The sequence below is a fragment of the Panthera pardus genome, unplaced genomic scaffold (assembly GCF_024362965.1).
Source record: "Panthera pardus isolate Hobbes unplaced genomic scaffold, ASM2436296v1 HiC_scaffold_24, whole genome shotgun sequence".
Lineage (NCBI taxonomy): Eukaryota > Metazoa > Chordata > Mammalia > Carnivora > Felidae > Panthera > Panthera pardus.
Genome location: NW_026526810.1, coordinates 110,804,665 through 110,820,764, shown reverse-complemented (window position 1 = coordinate 110,820,764; position 16,100 = coordinate 110,804,665). Strand labels below are relative to the sequence as shown.

Below are 16,100 nucleotides of genomic sequence, written 5' to 3'. Positions count from 1 at the left end.
AAGGCTGTATTAATAAAGTGGTGATCAAGTAGGAAATAACATTGACCTATAATCTAAGGTAAACACTATAATTTCACATCATGGCAATATTAAATTTACAAATGGTTAGCTATTTGGACCACATGGTTTTAAATTGCTGGCAAGTGGGGCGCCTGGGTGGTACAGTCGGTTGAGCATCCGACTTCGGCTCAGGTCATGATCTCTCGATTGGTGAATTCGAACCCTGCATCGGGCTCTGTGCTGACAGCTCAGAGCCTGGAGCCTGCTTCAGATTCTGTGTCTTCCTCTCTCTGCCCCTCCCCTGCTCACACTCTGTCTCTTTCTCTCAAAAATAAATAAACATTAAAAAAATTAACATAAATAAATAAATAAATAGCTGGCTAGTATAAATATTATAGGGATAAAATAAGACTAAAGAATATTTTAACTTCATCTTTTTTTAAGTTTATTTATTTTTGAGAGAGAGAGAGAGAGCACAAGTGGGGGAAGAACAGAGACAGAGGAAGAGAGAATCCCAAGCAGGTTCCACACTGTCACCTTAGAGCCTGATGCAGAGCTCGAACTCATGAACTGTGAAATCATGACCTGAGCCAAAATCAAGAGTCTGACTCAACCGACTGAATCACCTAGGTGCCCCACGAAGCTCTGAACTTAAAATTTGTGAAGCATATATATAATTCAAATCTACTATAGTATGAAGACTCACTCTAGAAAATAGGAACATATTTATGCATAGCACACCTCACTCCCTCACTCCAAAAAGGATTAAAAGTGAAATCAGGAGCGCCTGGGTGGCGCAGTCGGTTGGGCGTCCGACTTCAGCCAGGTCACGATCTCGCGGTCCGTGAGTTCGAGCCCCGCGTCAGGCTCTGGGCTGATGGCTCGGAGCCTGGAGCCTGTTTCCGATTCTGTGTCTCCCTCTCTCTCTCTGCCCCTCCCCCGTTCATGCTCTGTCTCTCTCTGTCCCAAAAATAAATAAAAAACGTTGAAAAAAAAAAAAAATTTAAAAGTGAAATCAGGGGTGCCTGGGTGGCTCAGTTGGTTAAACAACTGTTCATGAGTTCAAGCCCTGCATTGGGCTTTAGGCTGCCAGTACACAGCCTGCTTCAGAGTCTCTGTCCTCCTCTCTCCCTGCCCCTCCCCTGCTCACATGTGCTCTCTCTCTCTCAAAAAATAAATTTTCTTTTAAAGTGAAATAAAATGAATTAGTATTTTAAAAATCTTTTGCTTTCAATCTTTTAAAAAATTAGGTTGTGATTTGGTTTAAAAATGCTCATTTGTATTTTTTAAAAGGTTGGTTCTATTTATGTATCTATAAGCTATTTCTGGAAGAAAAAAAGAAAGTAGAAACAGTGGTTGCTTTAGGGAACTGAGAGTCTATGTTCAGAGGAAAATTTATTTTCCACTGTACCCTTTTTTGAACTGTTTGCATAAAACCATGTGCATGTATTATTTTTGAAAATTAAAAAAAAAGATTCTAGCAAAGCACAGGAAACCTCATTTCTGTTCTAAAAAACTGCTGATTACTTATGCATAAGTTATACATTTAGTTTTCACAACTTAACCTTCTATAACTATGTTATCCAATATGGTAGTTACTACCCATGTGTGGCTATTTAATTTAAATTAATTAAAATTAAATACAATTTAAAGTTCAGTTTCTCAATCATACTAGCCACATTTCAGGAGCTTAATAGCTGTATGTGGCTGGTGGCAACTCTATTGGGACAGTGCAGACAGCTCTATTGGACTGTACTGTTCTATGACATCCATAATTCAATGGTTAAGAACAAAAATTCAATTAACTGAGTTCCAATCCCAACTCTCTAGGGAAGCAACCAAACTTCTTTGAATCACAGTTTCATTATACGTAAAATGAGGAAATATAATATCTGACTTGTAAGAATATCAAGATTAAATGAGATTAATTGTCTAAAATATTCAACATAATGCTTAATCCATGTACGTACACAATAAATGTGTGTGTGTGTGTGTGTGTGTGTGAGATCAGACATATATGGCTATATAAACTTTGTTTTAATTTATTCAATTTAATTATTTTATTTTTTTAAACAACGGAATTTTTGTAATGTTTACTTATTTTTAGAGAGAGAGAGTGTGTGCACGTGGGCAAGCAGGGGTGGGGCAGGGATAGAGGAGAGGGGCAGAGATAGAGGGAGAGAGAGAATCCCAAGCAGGCTCTGGGCTGTCAGCACAGAGCCCAACACAGGGCTCAAACCCACAAACCGCAAGACCATGACCTGAACCGAAATCAAGAGTTGGACGCTCAACTGACTGAGCTACCCAGGCACCCCTAATGAATTATTTCAAATTCTGTTATGAGAAACACTTAACTTTCAGGACAAAGTATTTTGCGAGTGATCTAATTCATGCAAAATGTTTTAACTGTTGAAACAAGTCCCCTGGTTATGGACTGAATTGTGTCCCCTGACTCCAAAATTCATATGTTGTAGTCCTAACACTCAGTTCCTTAGAATGTGACTGTATTTAAAGATAGGGAATTTAAAGAGTGAATTAAAGTAAATGTCATCATTTTAGGTAACATTCAATGACTGGTACCCTGGGGCACCTAAATGGCTCAGCCAGTTAAGCGTCCAACTCAATTTCGGCTCAGGTCATGATCTCACGGTTGGTGGGTTTGCTTGGGATTCCCTCTCTCCTTCTCTCTCTGCCCCTACCCTCTCCCTCTCCCTCTCTCTCTCTCTCTCTCTCTCTCTCAAAATAAATAAATAAACTTAAAAAAAAAAAGTGCAATATGACTGCTGCCCGTATAAGAATTATAGGAGGGGCGCCTGGGTGGCTCAGTCGGTTGAGCGTCTGACTTCGGCTCAGGTCACGATCTCGCGGTTCGTGGGTTTGAGCCCCGCGTCAGGCTCTGGGCTGACGGCTCAGAGCCTGGAGCCTGCTTCCGATTCTGTGTCTCCCTCTCTCTCTGCCCCTCCCCCATTCATGCTCTGTCTCTGTCTGAAAAATAAATAAACATTAAAAAAAGAATTATAGGAACAGATTAGGACACAGACAGAAACAGAGAAAAGACCATTAAAGACCAAAGGAGGGACACCTAGATGGCTCAGTTGGTTAAGTGTCTGACTTCAGCTCAGGTCATGATCTCACTGCTTGAGTTCGAGCCCCCCATCGGGCTCTGTGCTGACAGCTCAGAGCCTGGAGCCTGCTTCCAATTCTGTGTCTCCCTCTCTCTCTGCCCCTCTCCCACTCACACTCTGTCTCTTTCTCTCAAAAATAAATAAATGTTAAAAAATTTATAAAGAGGGGAGCCTGGGTGGCTCATTTGGTTAAGTGTCCGACTTCGGCTCAGGTCATGATCTCACAGTTTGTGAGTTTGAGCCCCACTGTGGACTCTGTGCTGACAGCTCAGAGCCTGGAGCCTGCTTTGGATTCTGTCTCCTTCTCTCTCTGCCCCTCCCCACTTGTGCTTTGTCTCTCAAAAATAAATAAATGTAAAAAAAAATTTTTTTAACTATAAAAAAAAATTAGAAAGAAAAAACAAAAGACCAGAGGAAAAGATGGCCATCCGCAAGCCAAGGAGAGAGGAACTCAACCCTCCAAAACCTTGATCTTGGACTTCTCACCTCTACAGCTGTAAGAAAATAAATTTCTGTTGCTTAAGCCATCTAGTCTGTGGAATTTGTTATGACAGCCCTAGCAAATTCATACACCCCATATAACAATATATGTGTGAAAATTAAATATTTAAGAAAATCATATAATCAATTATTCTTTAAAGCTTCTTGATATGGAAAGATTGCCATTTTATTTTGTCTATTCCATGCAGATTGAAAAGCTTATTCAAACAGTTATCCATTCAACACATAACTATTGAGCATCTACAATACACCAGGAACAGCTATAATCACTTGCAGTGATTAAAATATACTATATGATAATACAATAGTGAATAATATAGACAAAAATTCCTGCTGTCATTGAGCTAACAATTTGCCAGATAATAAACTAAGTAAGATACTGGGGCACCTATGTGGCTCATTCGGTTAAGTGTCCCAAGTCTTGATTTCGGCTCAGGTCATGATCTCACAGTTTGTGAGTTCAAGCTCTGCATTGGGCTCTGTGCTGACAGCGTGGGTCCTGCTTGGGATTCTCTCTCTCTCTCTCTCTCTCTCTCTCTCTCTCTCTGTCCCTTCCTGACTCTCTATCTTCTCTGAAAATAAATTTAAAAAACTTAAAAAAGAAAAAAAGAAAGATAATAGGTCTTGCATAGGCTGTGTGAGAAAGGAGTTAAGAAATTACCAGGGAGTTTGTCCTAAGCAACAGGAAGAATGGAGTTGTTGCTATCTGAGAAAGACACATAGGAAGTTGGTTTAGCTGGGGCTGGGGAAGGATATCAGTACTCAGTTTCGGAAATGTTAAGTGTGTGATGTCTAGTAGACATCCAATGGAAAAACCAGGCAACCGACTGTGCAAATCCGGAGTTCAGAGGAGATGCCTGGGTTAGGGATACAAATATGGGAACCATCAGCATATAGATGATAAAGCCATGACCTAGATGAGATAATCCAGGGAATAGGTGAAGACAGAACAGAGAAGAGATCCAAGAACTGAGGCCTAGAGTACTCTAATACTTAAAAGTGGGAGACACGAGACTGGGAAGGAGCAGCCAGAAAGACAGGAAGATCAGGAGGGCACAGTGTCCTAGAAGCCAAACATTGAAATTACTTCGAAGAGGAACTAAATCATTCATGTCAAAATATGCTGCTAGGTCAACTAAGATGAAGACTGAGAAACAACCTCAGACTGAATATAACAAATATAAAATATATGTAGCTCTTCCAAAGATAGTATCTAAGTTAATATATAAAACTCTTTTTTTTTTTTTAAACACCTTTTAAAAAAAATACACACGAAAATGGTGATGGAAAGCTAAAAAGATCTTATTGATTACTGTATAGGGACATAAATTATGATATCAAAGTTAATAAATTAAATGTTCTGACATAACACAACGATATATTTTTCAGAAGTAGAAGGTGGTACAGAAGTAGAGCACCACCAAAAGGAAAACACTGTTTTTTTCTTCATACAAGAAGGGTCCTGGTGAAAATCAAAACAGTGTTCGAAAGTTCTGTGTTTATTTAGTAAACTAAAGGAGAAAAGTATAAGTTTTTACCAAAGATACAAGGCAACAAAATTTATGTTCTAATATTTGATATGAGATTATTAATATTCATATTGTACAACCTTTTAGTCACAGTTTTCAACATAGTCCAGGTATGCAGTTTTCTAGCCACAGTTTTGCTACAATAAACATAGTTGCCATTAGGGTTATTCTGCCTTATAAACCCCCTGTTAAATAGGAATCCCTTTTTATTCCAGATCCTGTCATCACAGTTTAACAAGTGAGACTATAGTGCTCATGAAAGGGAAGGGGTGAGAGACAGGCTACAGTCATATATTCAATCCTTCATAGGGATCAGCAGTGTCTTTTTGCTTTATAGTCACAGATGATGTGTATTCCCCAGTGACCGGCTATAGACTATGGAAGTACTATTTGTTGTAAGCACAACTAAAATGAGGTGAATCAAGTATAGCAAATGTATGGTACAAATGCTTATACTGTCTCAATCCATGTCTACATCAGACATCAATAACTGATCAAGCTATTCTTTCTACTGAATTTTTGGTACTCTTATTAATTAATTAAATTTTTCTGAGAGTCACTACCAATTGACCAAAGTTAGATTATAAGTTAAAGTCTATTGCCAGCCCTGAACAGAGGTTATCTATTTTCACTATTGTCAGAGTCATGTTTTTAATGAAAAGAAAAGCATGTTATCTGTATTGATAAATAATACATCATCAGGGTGCTTGGGTGGCTCAGTTGGTTAGGCATCTGACACTTGATTTCAGTTTATTTATTTGAGAGAGAGAGAGAAAGAGAGCAGGAGAGGAGCAGAGAGAGAAGGAGAGAAAGAGAGAATCCTAAGCAGGCTCTTCACTGCCAGCGAGGAGCCCTCTGCAGGGCTAGAACCCACAAACCATGAGATCATGACCTGACCTGAAACCAAGAGTTGGACGCTTAACCGACTAAGCCACCTGGTGCCCCCCAACTCTTGATTTCAGCTCAGGTCATATCTCAGTGTTTGTGAGATAGAGGCCCGCGTTAGGCATGCTGTCAGCATGGAGCCTGCTTGGGATTCTCCCTCTCTCTCTCTCTCTCTCTCTCTCTCTCTGAAAATAAATAAACTTTAAAAACATGTCATCAATTTAATCTCATTAAAGCAAGTTATTTCAATTATAGACAAAGTGTCTGTATAATTGTTGAATAACACAGGAGTTAGCAATGCCAACCCCCAGGCAGTTGAAAATCTGAGTATAAATTTTTACTCTCCCAAAACTTAACGACTAATAGCCTGCTATTGAGCAGAAGCCTTGGTCAACAGTCCATTAATGCACATTTTGTATGTTATATGTATTATATATTATATTCTTACAATAAACCTAGAGAAAAGAAAATATTAAGAAAATCATGAAAGAGGGGCGCCTGGGTGGCTCAGTTGGTTAAGCATCGGACTTCGGCTCAGGTCATGATCTCACAGTCTGTGAGTTCAGCCCCACATTGGGCTCTGTGCTGACAGCTCAGAGCCTGGAGCCTGTTTCAGATTCTGTGACTCCCTCTTTCTCTCTCCTCCCCCACGCATGCTCTCTCTCTTCTCAAAAATAAAAAAAAAAAAAAGTTTAAAAAAAAGAAAATCATAAAAGAAAGAAAATACATTCAAGAATGAAAGGAAAATAAATTTACAGTGCTGTAAAAAAAAAAAAAAATCAGCATGTAAATAGACTCACACAGTTCAAACCCATGTTGTTCAAGGGTTAATGGTAAAGTGAAACATCTCAAATTGTTTAATGAGTCAGTGAAAAACAAATATACTGAGTCATCTTATGCACAGCTCTAATAGTAAATGCTTCTTCTCCAGGACTACATAAATACTGAATGCCAACTTTGGGTAAGGTCCTGGGAGGAGGATGGAGATTTGGAAGATAAGATAGTAAGATGTGATGTTTACATTCAAGGAGCTCATTATCTGAAGAGACAGAACATATTCCTCACTAACCATAATAATAGCTAATATTTCTTGAGCATTTATATGTACCAGGAACTATTCAAAACACTTTATATATACTAACTCATTTAATCTTCACAAAAACTATATGAAGTGGGTATTTATTATTATAATCCAAGACAGTTATTAATATTCCTAAAGAAAGAGTAATAATAGAGGTGCCTGGGTGGCACTATGAGCACAGAGCCCACACGGAATTCTCTCCCTTTCTCTCTGCCCCTCCTCTGTGCTTTTTCTTGGTCTCTCAAAAATAAATAAATAAACATTAAAAAAAGAGAAAGAATAATTATGACAATCACTAGAGAAGTCTTTAGAGGGAGAAATGACATTTAAACTTGACATTCTTAACCTTAATTTTGTTTTTTGCAGGATTTTCATGTTGAGGAAGGGGCTATTCTCAAAGGAAAAAAGCATTGCATTAACAAATGCACAAAGTCATAAAAAAGAATGATGTATTCAGGTGTGAATAGGGTGGCACAGATTTTAGATGACTTTGAATGCAACATTAAGGCATTTGGTCTTTACTAGGCAAAAGGGAACCATTAAAGGTCTCTGATCTGGAAGAATGATAATGAAAATAATATAAAAAAACATTTTTTTAACATTTTATTTTTTGAGAGACAGAGAGAGAGAGAGAGAGTGTGTAACCAGGGGAGGGGCAGAGAGAAAGAGAGGGAGACACAGAATCCAAAGCAGGCTCCAGGATCTGAGCTGTCAGCACAGAGCCCCATGCAGGGCTTGAACCCACGGACATGAGTCAGATGCTCAACCAACTGAGTCACCCAGGCGCCCCAAGAATAATATTTTTAGAAAGAAAACCCTGCTATCAATGTTGAATGTCAACTGGGTGAAAGGAGACAAAAAGATCAATTCGGAGGCTAGCACAAAGTCATAAGGCAGTGTTTTTCTCTTTCTTTTCTTTTCTTTCTTCCTTCCTTCCTACCTTCCTTCCTACCTTCCTTCCTTCCTTCCTACCTTTCTTTCTTTCTTTCTTTCTTTCTTTCTTTCTTTCTTTCTTTCTTTCTTTCAAGAAAGAGAGCACATAAACAGGGGAGAGGGGCAGAGGGAAAGAGAGACAGAATCTTAAGCAGGCTCCATGCCCAGCATGGAGCCCAACTTGAGGCTGGATCTCACAACCCTGAGATCATGACCTGATCCAAAGTCAAGAGTCAGATGCTTAGGGGCGCCTGGGTGGCTCAGGTGGTTAGGTGTCCAACTTCGGCTCTCGTGGTTCATGGGTTCGAGTCCTACATCAGGCTCTCTGCTGTCAGCACAGAGCCTGCTTTGGATCCTCTGTTGCCCTTTCTCTCTGCCCCTCCTCAACTTGCACTCTCTCTCTCTCTCAAAAATAAATAAACATTAAAAAAAAAAAAAAGAGTCGGATGCTTAACCAACTGAACCACCCAGGTACCCCATGGCAGTGTTTCTCAAACTATAGGTGATATGAAATCAGCTTAATGGGTTGTGACAAGCATTTTTAAAAAATGAAATCTTTAAAAAACTTATACTGGAGGGTGCCTGGGGGGCTCAGTTGGTTGAGCATCCAACTTCTCATGGCTCTTGGGTTTGAACCCCGTGTTGGGCTCTGTGCTAACAGCTCAGAGCCTGAAGCCTGCTTTGGATTCTGTGTCTCCCTCTCTCTCTCTGCCTCTTCATCACTCATGCTCTCTCTCTCCTTCAAAAATAAATAAACATTAAAAATAATTTAAAACCTTACACTGGAACCTATGCTATAAGGGTAAATATTGTTTTACAAACCTATTCCACTTCACATGTGTATGTATGTATTTGATATGTATATTCATATAAATATATGTATTGAGTCATGAATTCAAATGTATTCCTTACTATGGAAAAGTGGTAAAAAAAATGTTTGAAAATACAAGGGGGAGATGATGTGGGTCTTAAATAAAACCATAGCTTCTGGAAATGGAAAAGCAACAAATTATTTAAGAGCTCTCTCAAAGAGTAAACAGGACTCAGTGATGAACTCAGATGTCTTAAGGGAAGTAAAGGAGGAGCATGGTAGGTTAAATAATTCCCCACCGAAAGATACCTAGATCCTAATCCCCGGAACCTGCGATGTTACCTTATATGGGGGGGGGGGGGGGGGGGCGGGGAGTACTTTGTAGATGTCATCAAGTTAGGGATCTTAGGGAGAATAGCCTTGATTATCTAGGTGTTCCCTAAATGTAATCACACATATCTTCTTAAGAAGGAGGCAGAGAGTGGTGCCTGGGTGGCTCAGTCAGTTGAGCATCCATCTTTGGCTCAGGTCATGATCTTGCAGTTCATGAGTTTCTGCCCCACATTGGGCTTGCTGCTCTCAGTGCATAGCCTGATTTGCATCTTTTGCACCACCCCCCTGACCCTCCCTTGCTCATGCTCTCTCTCAAAAATAAATTTAAAAATATTAATAATAAAAAAAGAAGGAGGCAGAGAAATAAATATGTGACACAGATGAAAGAGGAGAAGTCAACATGACCACAGAGGCAGAGATTAGAGTGATGTCCTCACAAGCCAAGGAACGTGGCAGCCATCAGAATCTAAAAGAAACAAGGAACAGATTCTCCCCTAAAGCCTTCAGGCAGTGTGGCTTGGTCAAAACCTTGATTTTGGCCCACTAAAACCAATTTCAGACTTCTGGCCTCCAGAACTGTTTTTGTTCTTGCTGTTGTTTTTCAGAACTATTGTTTTAAACCACCAAGTTTCACCAAACATACGAAATTAGCAGGAGTCAGAAGCCTTGGCAACTGGGATGGTGGCAACATCATTAACACAGATAAGGAACACAAGAAAAATGATGGTGAGGAATTAAAATTTAAATATAACAAGTATTGGGGCACCTGAGAGGCTAAGTCAGTTAAGACTTAGACTTTTTTTCTTTTGTTTATTTTTGAGAGAAAGACAGAGAATGAGCAGGGGAGGGACAGAGAGAGAGGGAGACACAGAATCTGAAGCAGGCTCCAGGCTCAGAGTTGTCAGCACAGAGCCCGACGTGGGACACAAATTTACAAACCATGAGATCATGACCTGAGCCGAAGTCAGACACTTAATCGACTAAGCTGCCCAGGCGCCCCAAGCCTCTTACTCTTGGTCCAACTCAGCTCAGGTCATGATCTCACAGTTCGCGGGTTCAAGCCCCATGTCTGGCTCTCTGCTAATGGTACAAGACCTGCTTGGGATTCTCTCTCTCTCTTCTTCTCTCTCTGCCCCTTACTCACTCTCTCTCTCTCCAAAATAAATAAATAAAATTAAAAATAAATAAATAAAAAGTTCCAGAATACCACCTGGAATTCTTAAAAATAAAGTAAGAAAGAAAGAAAGAAAGAAAGAAAGAAAGAAAGAAAGAAAGAAAGAAAGAAAGAAAGACAAATTTGAACAAAATACATATAATAAAAAAATCTCATTTTTCTATTTAATTCTAACTCTATAAAAGCTTTAAAACATCTTTAAAATGTTTAGGTCTTTTGTTTTCTCTGATTTTCTTTGGATAACCAAATTTAAGACACATGGTTTATATATTTTCTCTGTCATCTGACAATTACTGTGGTTAAAACAGGTGCTAGCTTCTGGGATTACATAGTGTCTCTAGAATGTTTATTCCAGTAATGAGAAAACCTAAGAACCATCTGTTACTGTGGATCACTTACTTAAGCCATTGAGGTTGGCAATTTTTTCAATGCAGTTTGTAGACAGTGAAAGCTTCCTTGAAAAGAACAAAGGAAAACTTGAATTAATATGAAACAATTTTAAATGATGTATCAGAAAAATAAATAAATGGTTTATCAGAAATTATTCCTCAAGTGCCCATAGAAGATAATATTTAAGTCATATTTTCTTTTTATACTAAATCTTTTTCCCCCTCAGACATGGCATGTATTCTTTCATTTTGAAATCCTCATCCTTTTTTTCTGATCACAAAGTTAATACATATTCATTGCAGAAAATTAAAAAAAAAACTTTTTGAAGGTAATTTAGTATTATTTATTAATTTTTTTAAATGCATGTGTTCTTTGACCTAGTAATTCATTTCTAAGAATAAATCCTACTGAAATACTAATACAATGCCAAAAGATATATAAGCTAGATTATTTATTGTATTATTGTAATAGCAAAAAATAGGGAAAAATCTATAAACATCTAGCAACTGAGGGATAGATAATGAAAAACTATACTGTCACTAAAACAAATGAAATTAGGCTCCAGATACCAGCTTGGGAAGACATCTATGATATGTGGTCAAGTTAAAAAACCATCTAGCAGAACAAAACATTTTATGTGATCCCTTTTGATAAAAAGCAGAACTATATTATATGCATGTGCAAAGATATTTATCTGCTCATGTGTTAAATCATTCAGAAATGTATACTGAAGAAGTCATAATGTAATGCTAACCATTCCACAGATATCCCCAGAGATAACTACTTTTAATGGTTTGTATACATTTGTCTAGATTTTTTCTACTCATAATTTAACTATATAAAAATTTTAAAGGGAGCATAACTACACATTCTTAGTCTTCCTTTCTTGACAAAATTTTTAATATTTCAGTACATTTCATGCAAAAAATGTAATAAAAGCTAATTTTATTGAACACAATGTGTGCCCAGTATTCATCTAAGTACTTGTTACATAAACCGGTTTTGTTTGTTTTAACCATCACAACAATCCTGTGAAATAAGTATTATTATTATTATCTGCATTTTACAAGTGAGGAAACTGAGGTACAAAGATGTTAAGCAATTTGCCTAATATTACACAGCCATAAAGGGGCAGAGCCAAATTTAAAACTCTCCAAAAACTGACTCTAGAACATGTGATCTTATCCTTTATGATTTGACTTGAAAAAGAATTACTCATTTTTTTACAAAAGCAATTACTATAGTGTAAATTATTGATCAAATCTGTATATTTTCTAGCCATCCCCAATTCCTGACAACTCCCAGTGAAAAATGGAGTGCCTTAAATCTGGGAATATGACTGGGATGAATTCTTTAATTGTTGTTTAGGCAACCTGCCCAAAGAGATTGTCAGCCAAAGTATGAACAGGCTGACTCCTTCCAAGCAGTTCCAAGATAATTTGGTACCAGGTACAAAACCTTCTCAAACATTTGCCTTTGAGATGGCTTTATGATAAAAAGATATTTGACTACTTTGAAACAGTGCTCTTTGGAATCATGCTTTTAAAGCCAAAAAAAAATCTAGGGTGGATTTTCGTATAATACACAGTGCTCTTATCATAAAGGACAAGTTGCATACAATAACTAAATATGTTTGCTTCTCCCTTTCATTCCAAAGACAGATATTAGTCTAATGCATGGGTTCACAAATATGCATAGAAGAGTCACTCAAGCTGCTTATTATAGATTCCTAGGTTTCATCAGTAGATATTCTATTTCTATATATTTGGTGTGGGGCTTACCTCCTGCATTAGGAAATTCTTATGTAGGTAGTTAGTGCACTATATTTAGAAAAACACAGACTAAAGAAATCAGGAAGAATCCCAAGTGATTCTATAACAATCTACAGCTCCAACAAGACACTGCAGCCTGAGAGCATGGTCACAAGGTGTCATGGTATAATTGCCTCAAATTATCCACAGAAGCTTGCTAAAAAAGTATGTAGAGTATTGAGAAAATAACTTAAGAGGAATTCATATAGGGGTGCCTAGGTGGCTTAGTCAGTTAAGCATCTAACTCTTGATTTCAGCTCAGGTCATAATCTCCTGGTTTGAGCACAACATCAGGCTCTGCACTGACAGCACAGCACAGAGTCTGCTTTGGATTCTCCCCCACTCTTTCCCCACCCATGCTGTCTCAAAATAAATAAATTAATTTTTAAAAAAAGAGGAATTAATATAGATCTGATACTTAAAGTCATGGGAAAATAGGATTATAAAATAATAAGTATAATTTGATCCCAATAAGGAAAGAAAAATTAGAAGGCTCTGTATCAACATGCTAACACTGATTCTCAAAAGATGGTGCAATTTTGGTTGATATTAATTCCTTTCCTTTGTGCTTTTTATATTTTCTAGATGTTTTAACAATGTATTTTTACAATTGAAAAAATTTAAAGCAGTATCTGTTAGGCCTCTAGTCTGTATAGTACTGACTGGCTAATTTTACAAGAGAAATACTAGCTTTTATAATAAAGTCTTATTGTATTACTTAGTTATTTAGTTTCTCCCAAGAGACAAGGAAAATTCTATTTTCCAGGCACATTATAAAAATTTTACTGAAAAAAAAGTACTATATTGGGGCACCTAGGTGGCTCAGTCAGTTGAGCATCCAACTTTGGCTTAGGTCATGATCTCACAGTTTGTGAGTTTGAGCACCACATCGGGCTCGCTGTTGTCAGAGCAGAGCCTGTTTTGGATCTTCTGTCCCCCTCACTCACTGCCCCTCCCCTGCTGGCACTTTCTATCTGAAAAATAAATAAACATAAAAAAAAAGTACTATATCGTTCAGGGTTACTTTATTACTAGTCCCCCATAAACCAATGATCTTTTATGTTTGGCTTTGCCAAAGGGAGAATTATATCAACCAAACCAACAAACAAAAAGAAACAAAGATCACAGAAAACAAACACTTTTTTTCTAGTTTATGTATGTTAAAAAGGAAGGGGAAAAAAGACAAGAGAACTTACTCGCAATTAGCAAGTGTGGACAGAGATGCATCCATCTTCTCTATAGGGGGAATCTGAGCATAAAGCTTTATCTCTTTGGCTTCAGATGGCTTCTGACTGGTTTTCTCTTCCTATGATAAAAATTAATTTGGAAGAAAGTGATCCCTGATTATAATACAGAACTAAAGTCCAGAATTTTGCAAGGCTTTTCAATGTTTATTTCAAACCAATTATCAGAATTTTGTAACTCTGTGCATTCTTTACAGTTCACTTAATGAGATTTACTAACTAACCCTGATCACCAGGCTTTTACATGGCTCGTTCAGATAATTGTTAGGTTCCAACTGAATGAAAGGAGGAGGAAAGAAAATAACTTTTATTTCTGTAATATTTAAAATTCTTTAAGAGTCTATCAATGAACAAACACAAAACACGACAACATTTTCTTGGGAAGAATTCCTTGTGGCTAATCACCCTTTTCTTAAATATCAGATTTAGATCTGGAAGATTCAACTATTTTGCATCTCTTCTTGCAAATCTTTTACTATACATGGTTCAGTCTGAGAAAGAAACCCAGATACCAAGAATTTTGGAAGATACCATCTTTACGACACAGCTGAGGTCCAAGCTGTTTGCTCTATAATAATTTACTACTAAATTCTACCTTAGAGGAGCTCCTGGGTGGCTCACTACGTTGAGTAACCGACTCTGGATTTCAGTTCAGGTCGTGATCTCCCGATTCATAAGGAGTTGGGCTCTGTGATGACAAGCTTGGAGCCTGCTTGGGATTCTCTCTCCCTCTCTCTCTGCCCCTCCCCAACTCACAAGTGCACATGTACTCTCTCTCTCTCTCAAAATAAATAATTTTTTTTTAATTTTTAAAAAATTTATTTTGAGAGAGAGAGAGAGAGAGAGAGCGAGCGAGCAAGTGGGGGAGGGGCAGAGAGAGGCAGACAGAGGATCTGAAGCAGGCTCTGTGCTGACAGCAGAGAGCGTGATGCAGGGCTTGAACTCACAAACCATGAGATCATGACATGAGTCACCCAGGCACCCCTAAATAAACTTAAAAAAAGCTTTAAAATAAATTCTACCATAAAGTTTAATTTCAGTACTATGTACACAATTTAAAATTTAATTATCAATATATACTGCATCATAATATTTTCTAAATACCTCAATACTTAAAGTCAGTTCTCTCCAACAAAACAGGAAGCTCCTAAGGTGCAGGGACCATTTCCTTTGCTTTCCTATGTTTTCTATAACATAGTGCAATATAAGACACATAGAGGCTTATTTTTAAAAGTCAAATAATAAGATATCAATACTAGAAAATATACGATCAGTTGAAAAAAAAGATCTAATACACATCCACTTGGTACTTATTTTCGTGCCATACATTTGTAGGTTAGGGGAGCAGAAACACATACCTAATAGACCCTCAATAAATGTTAGATTAATCAGTGAAAGAGTGAGCTTAATGTCTTCAAATAATCTTGAAGTCAAAGATTTATGGCCACAATATGATCTAGAAATAGAACCGACAACCCAAACCAAAAAAGCAATTACTTATTATCATAAGTAAATAAAGTCCTAAAATCTGATTCAAAGAAAATCTAATCTAATAACAAGCCTATTCCATATGTACTTTTTTCTTTAACAAAACAGATTTGGGGCACCTGGGTGGCTCAGTCGGTTAGGTGTCCAACTCTTGATATCTGTTCAGGGTCATGAGTTCAAGCCCTGCATTGGGCTCCATGATAGACACAGAGCCTTCTTAAAATAACAAAAAACAAACAAACAAAACTCCAGATTTTTCACCAACCAAACAGAAATGAATTATTTAATCAATCAATTAATTAATTTAAATGTTTATTTATTTATTTTGAGAGAGAGAGAGAGCATGCAAGCGAGCGTGGGGAAGGGTCAATGAGAGAAGAAGAAACAGAGTCCCACGCAGTCTCCAAGCTTGTCATCACAGAGCCCGATGCAGGGCTCGAACTCAAACTGTGAGATCATGACCTGAGCTGAAACTAAGAGTTGGATGTTTAACCGGTTGACCCACCCAGGCACCACCAGCAATGTGGTTTTTAAAGCAGAGTACAAAGAAGTTTATAAGCACTAAAACAAGAATTCAAAAATTTTTTATTCTATCCATCCTATTTTCCCTACACACCATCTCCTGAAAGACTTTTTATTCAAAGCCTAGCTACAAAAGCAAAAGATGCATTGTTATACAAAAAACTATTGATAACATTGACAAAAAAGTTATCACAGGGCATAGAAATTGAGGAGCCATCTCTATACTCTGTGGAAAGTATATCTATAATGCTGAATTACTACTGTCCAAACATC

General features: G+C 37.6%; 1 protein-coding gene across 1 annotated transcript in view; it reads right to left on the bottom strand.

Annotated features, from left to right (window-relative positions):
• DNAL1 (dynein axonemal light chain 1) overlaps positions 1-16,100 on the bottom strand; it is a 48,024-nt gene that overhangs the window by 19,228 nt on the left and 12,696 nt on the right. Inside the window, exons 3-4 of the mRNA XM_019427090.2 lie at positions 13,770-13,879; positions 10,772-10,827 (exon numbers count right to left, since the gene is read on the bottom strand). Of these exons, the coding sequence (XP_019282635.1) occupies positions 10,772-10,827; positions 13,770-13,879 (166 nt within the window). The remainder of the gene's footprint in view (positions 1-10,771; positions 10,828-13,769; positions 13,880-16,100) is intronic.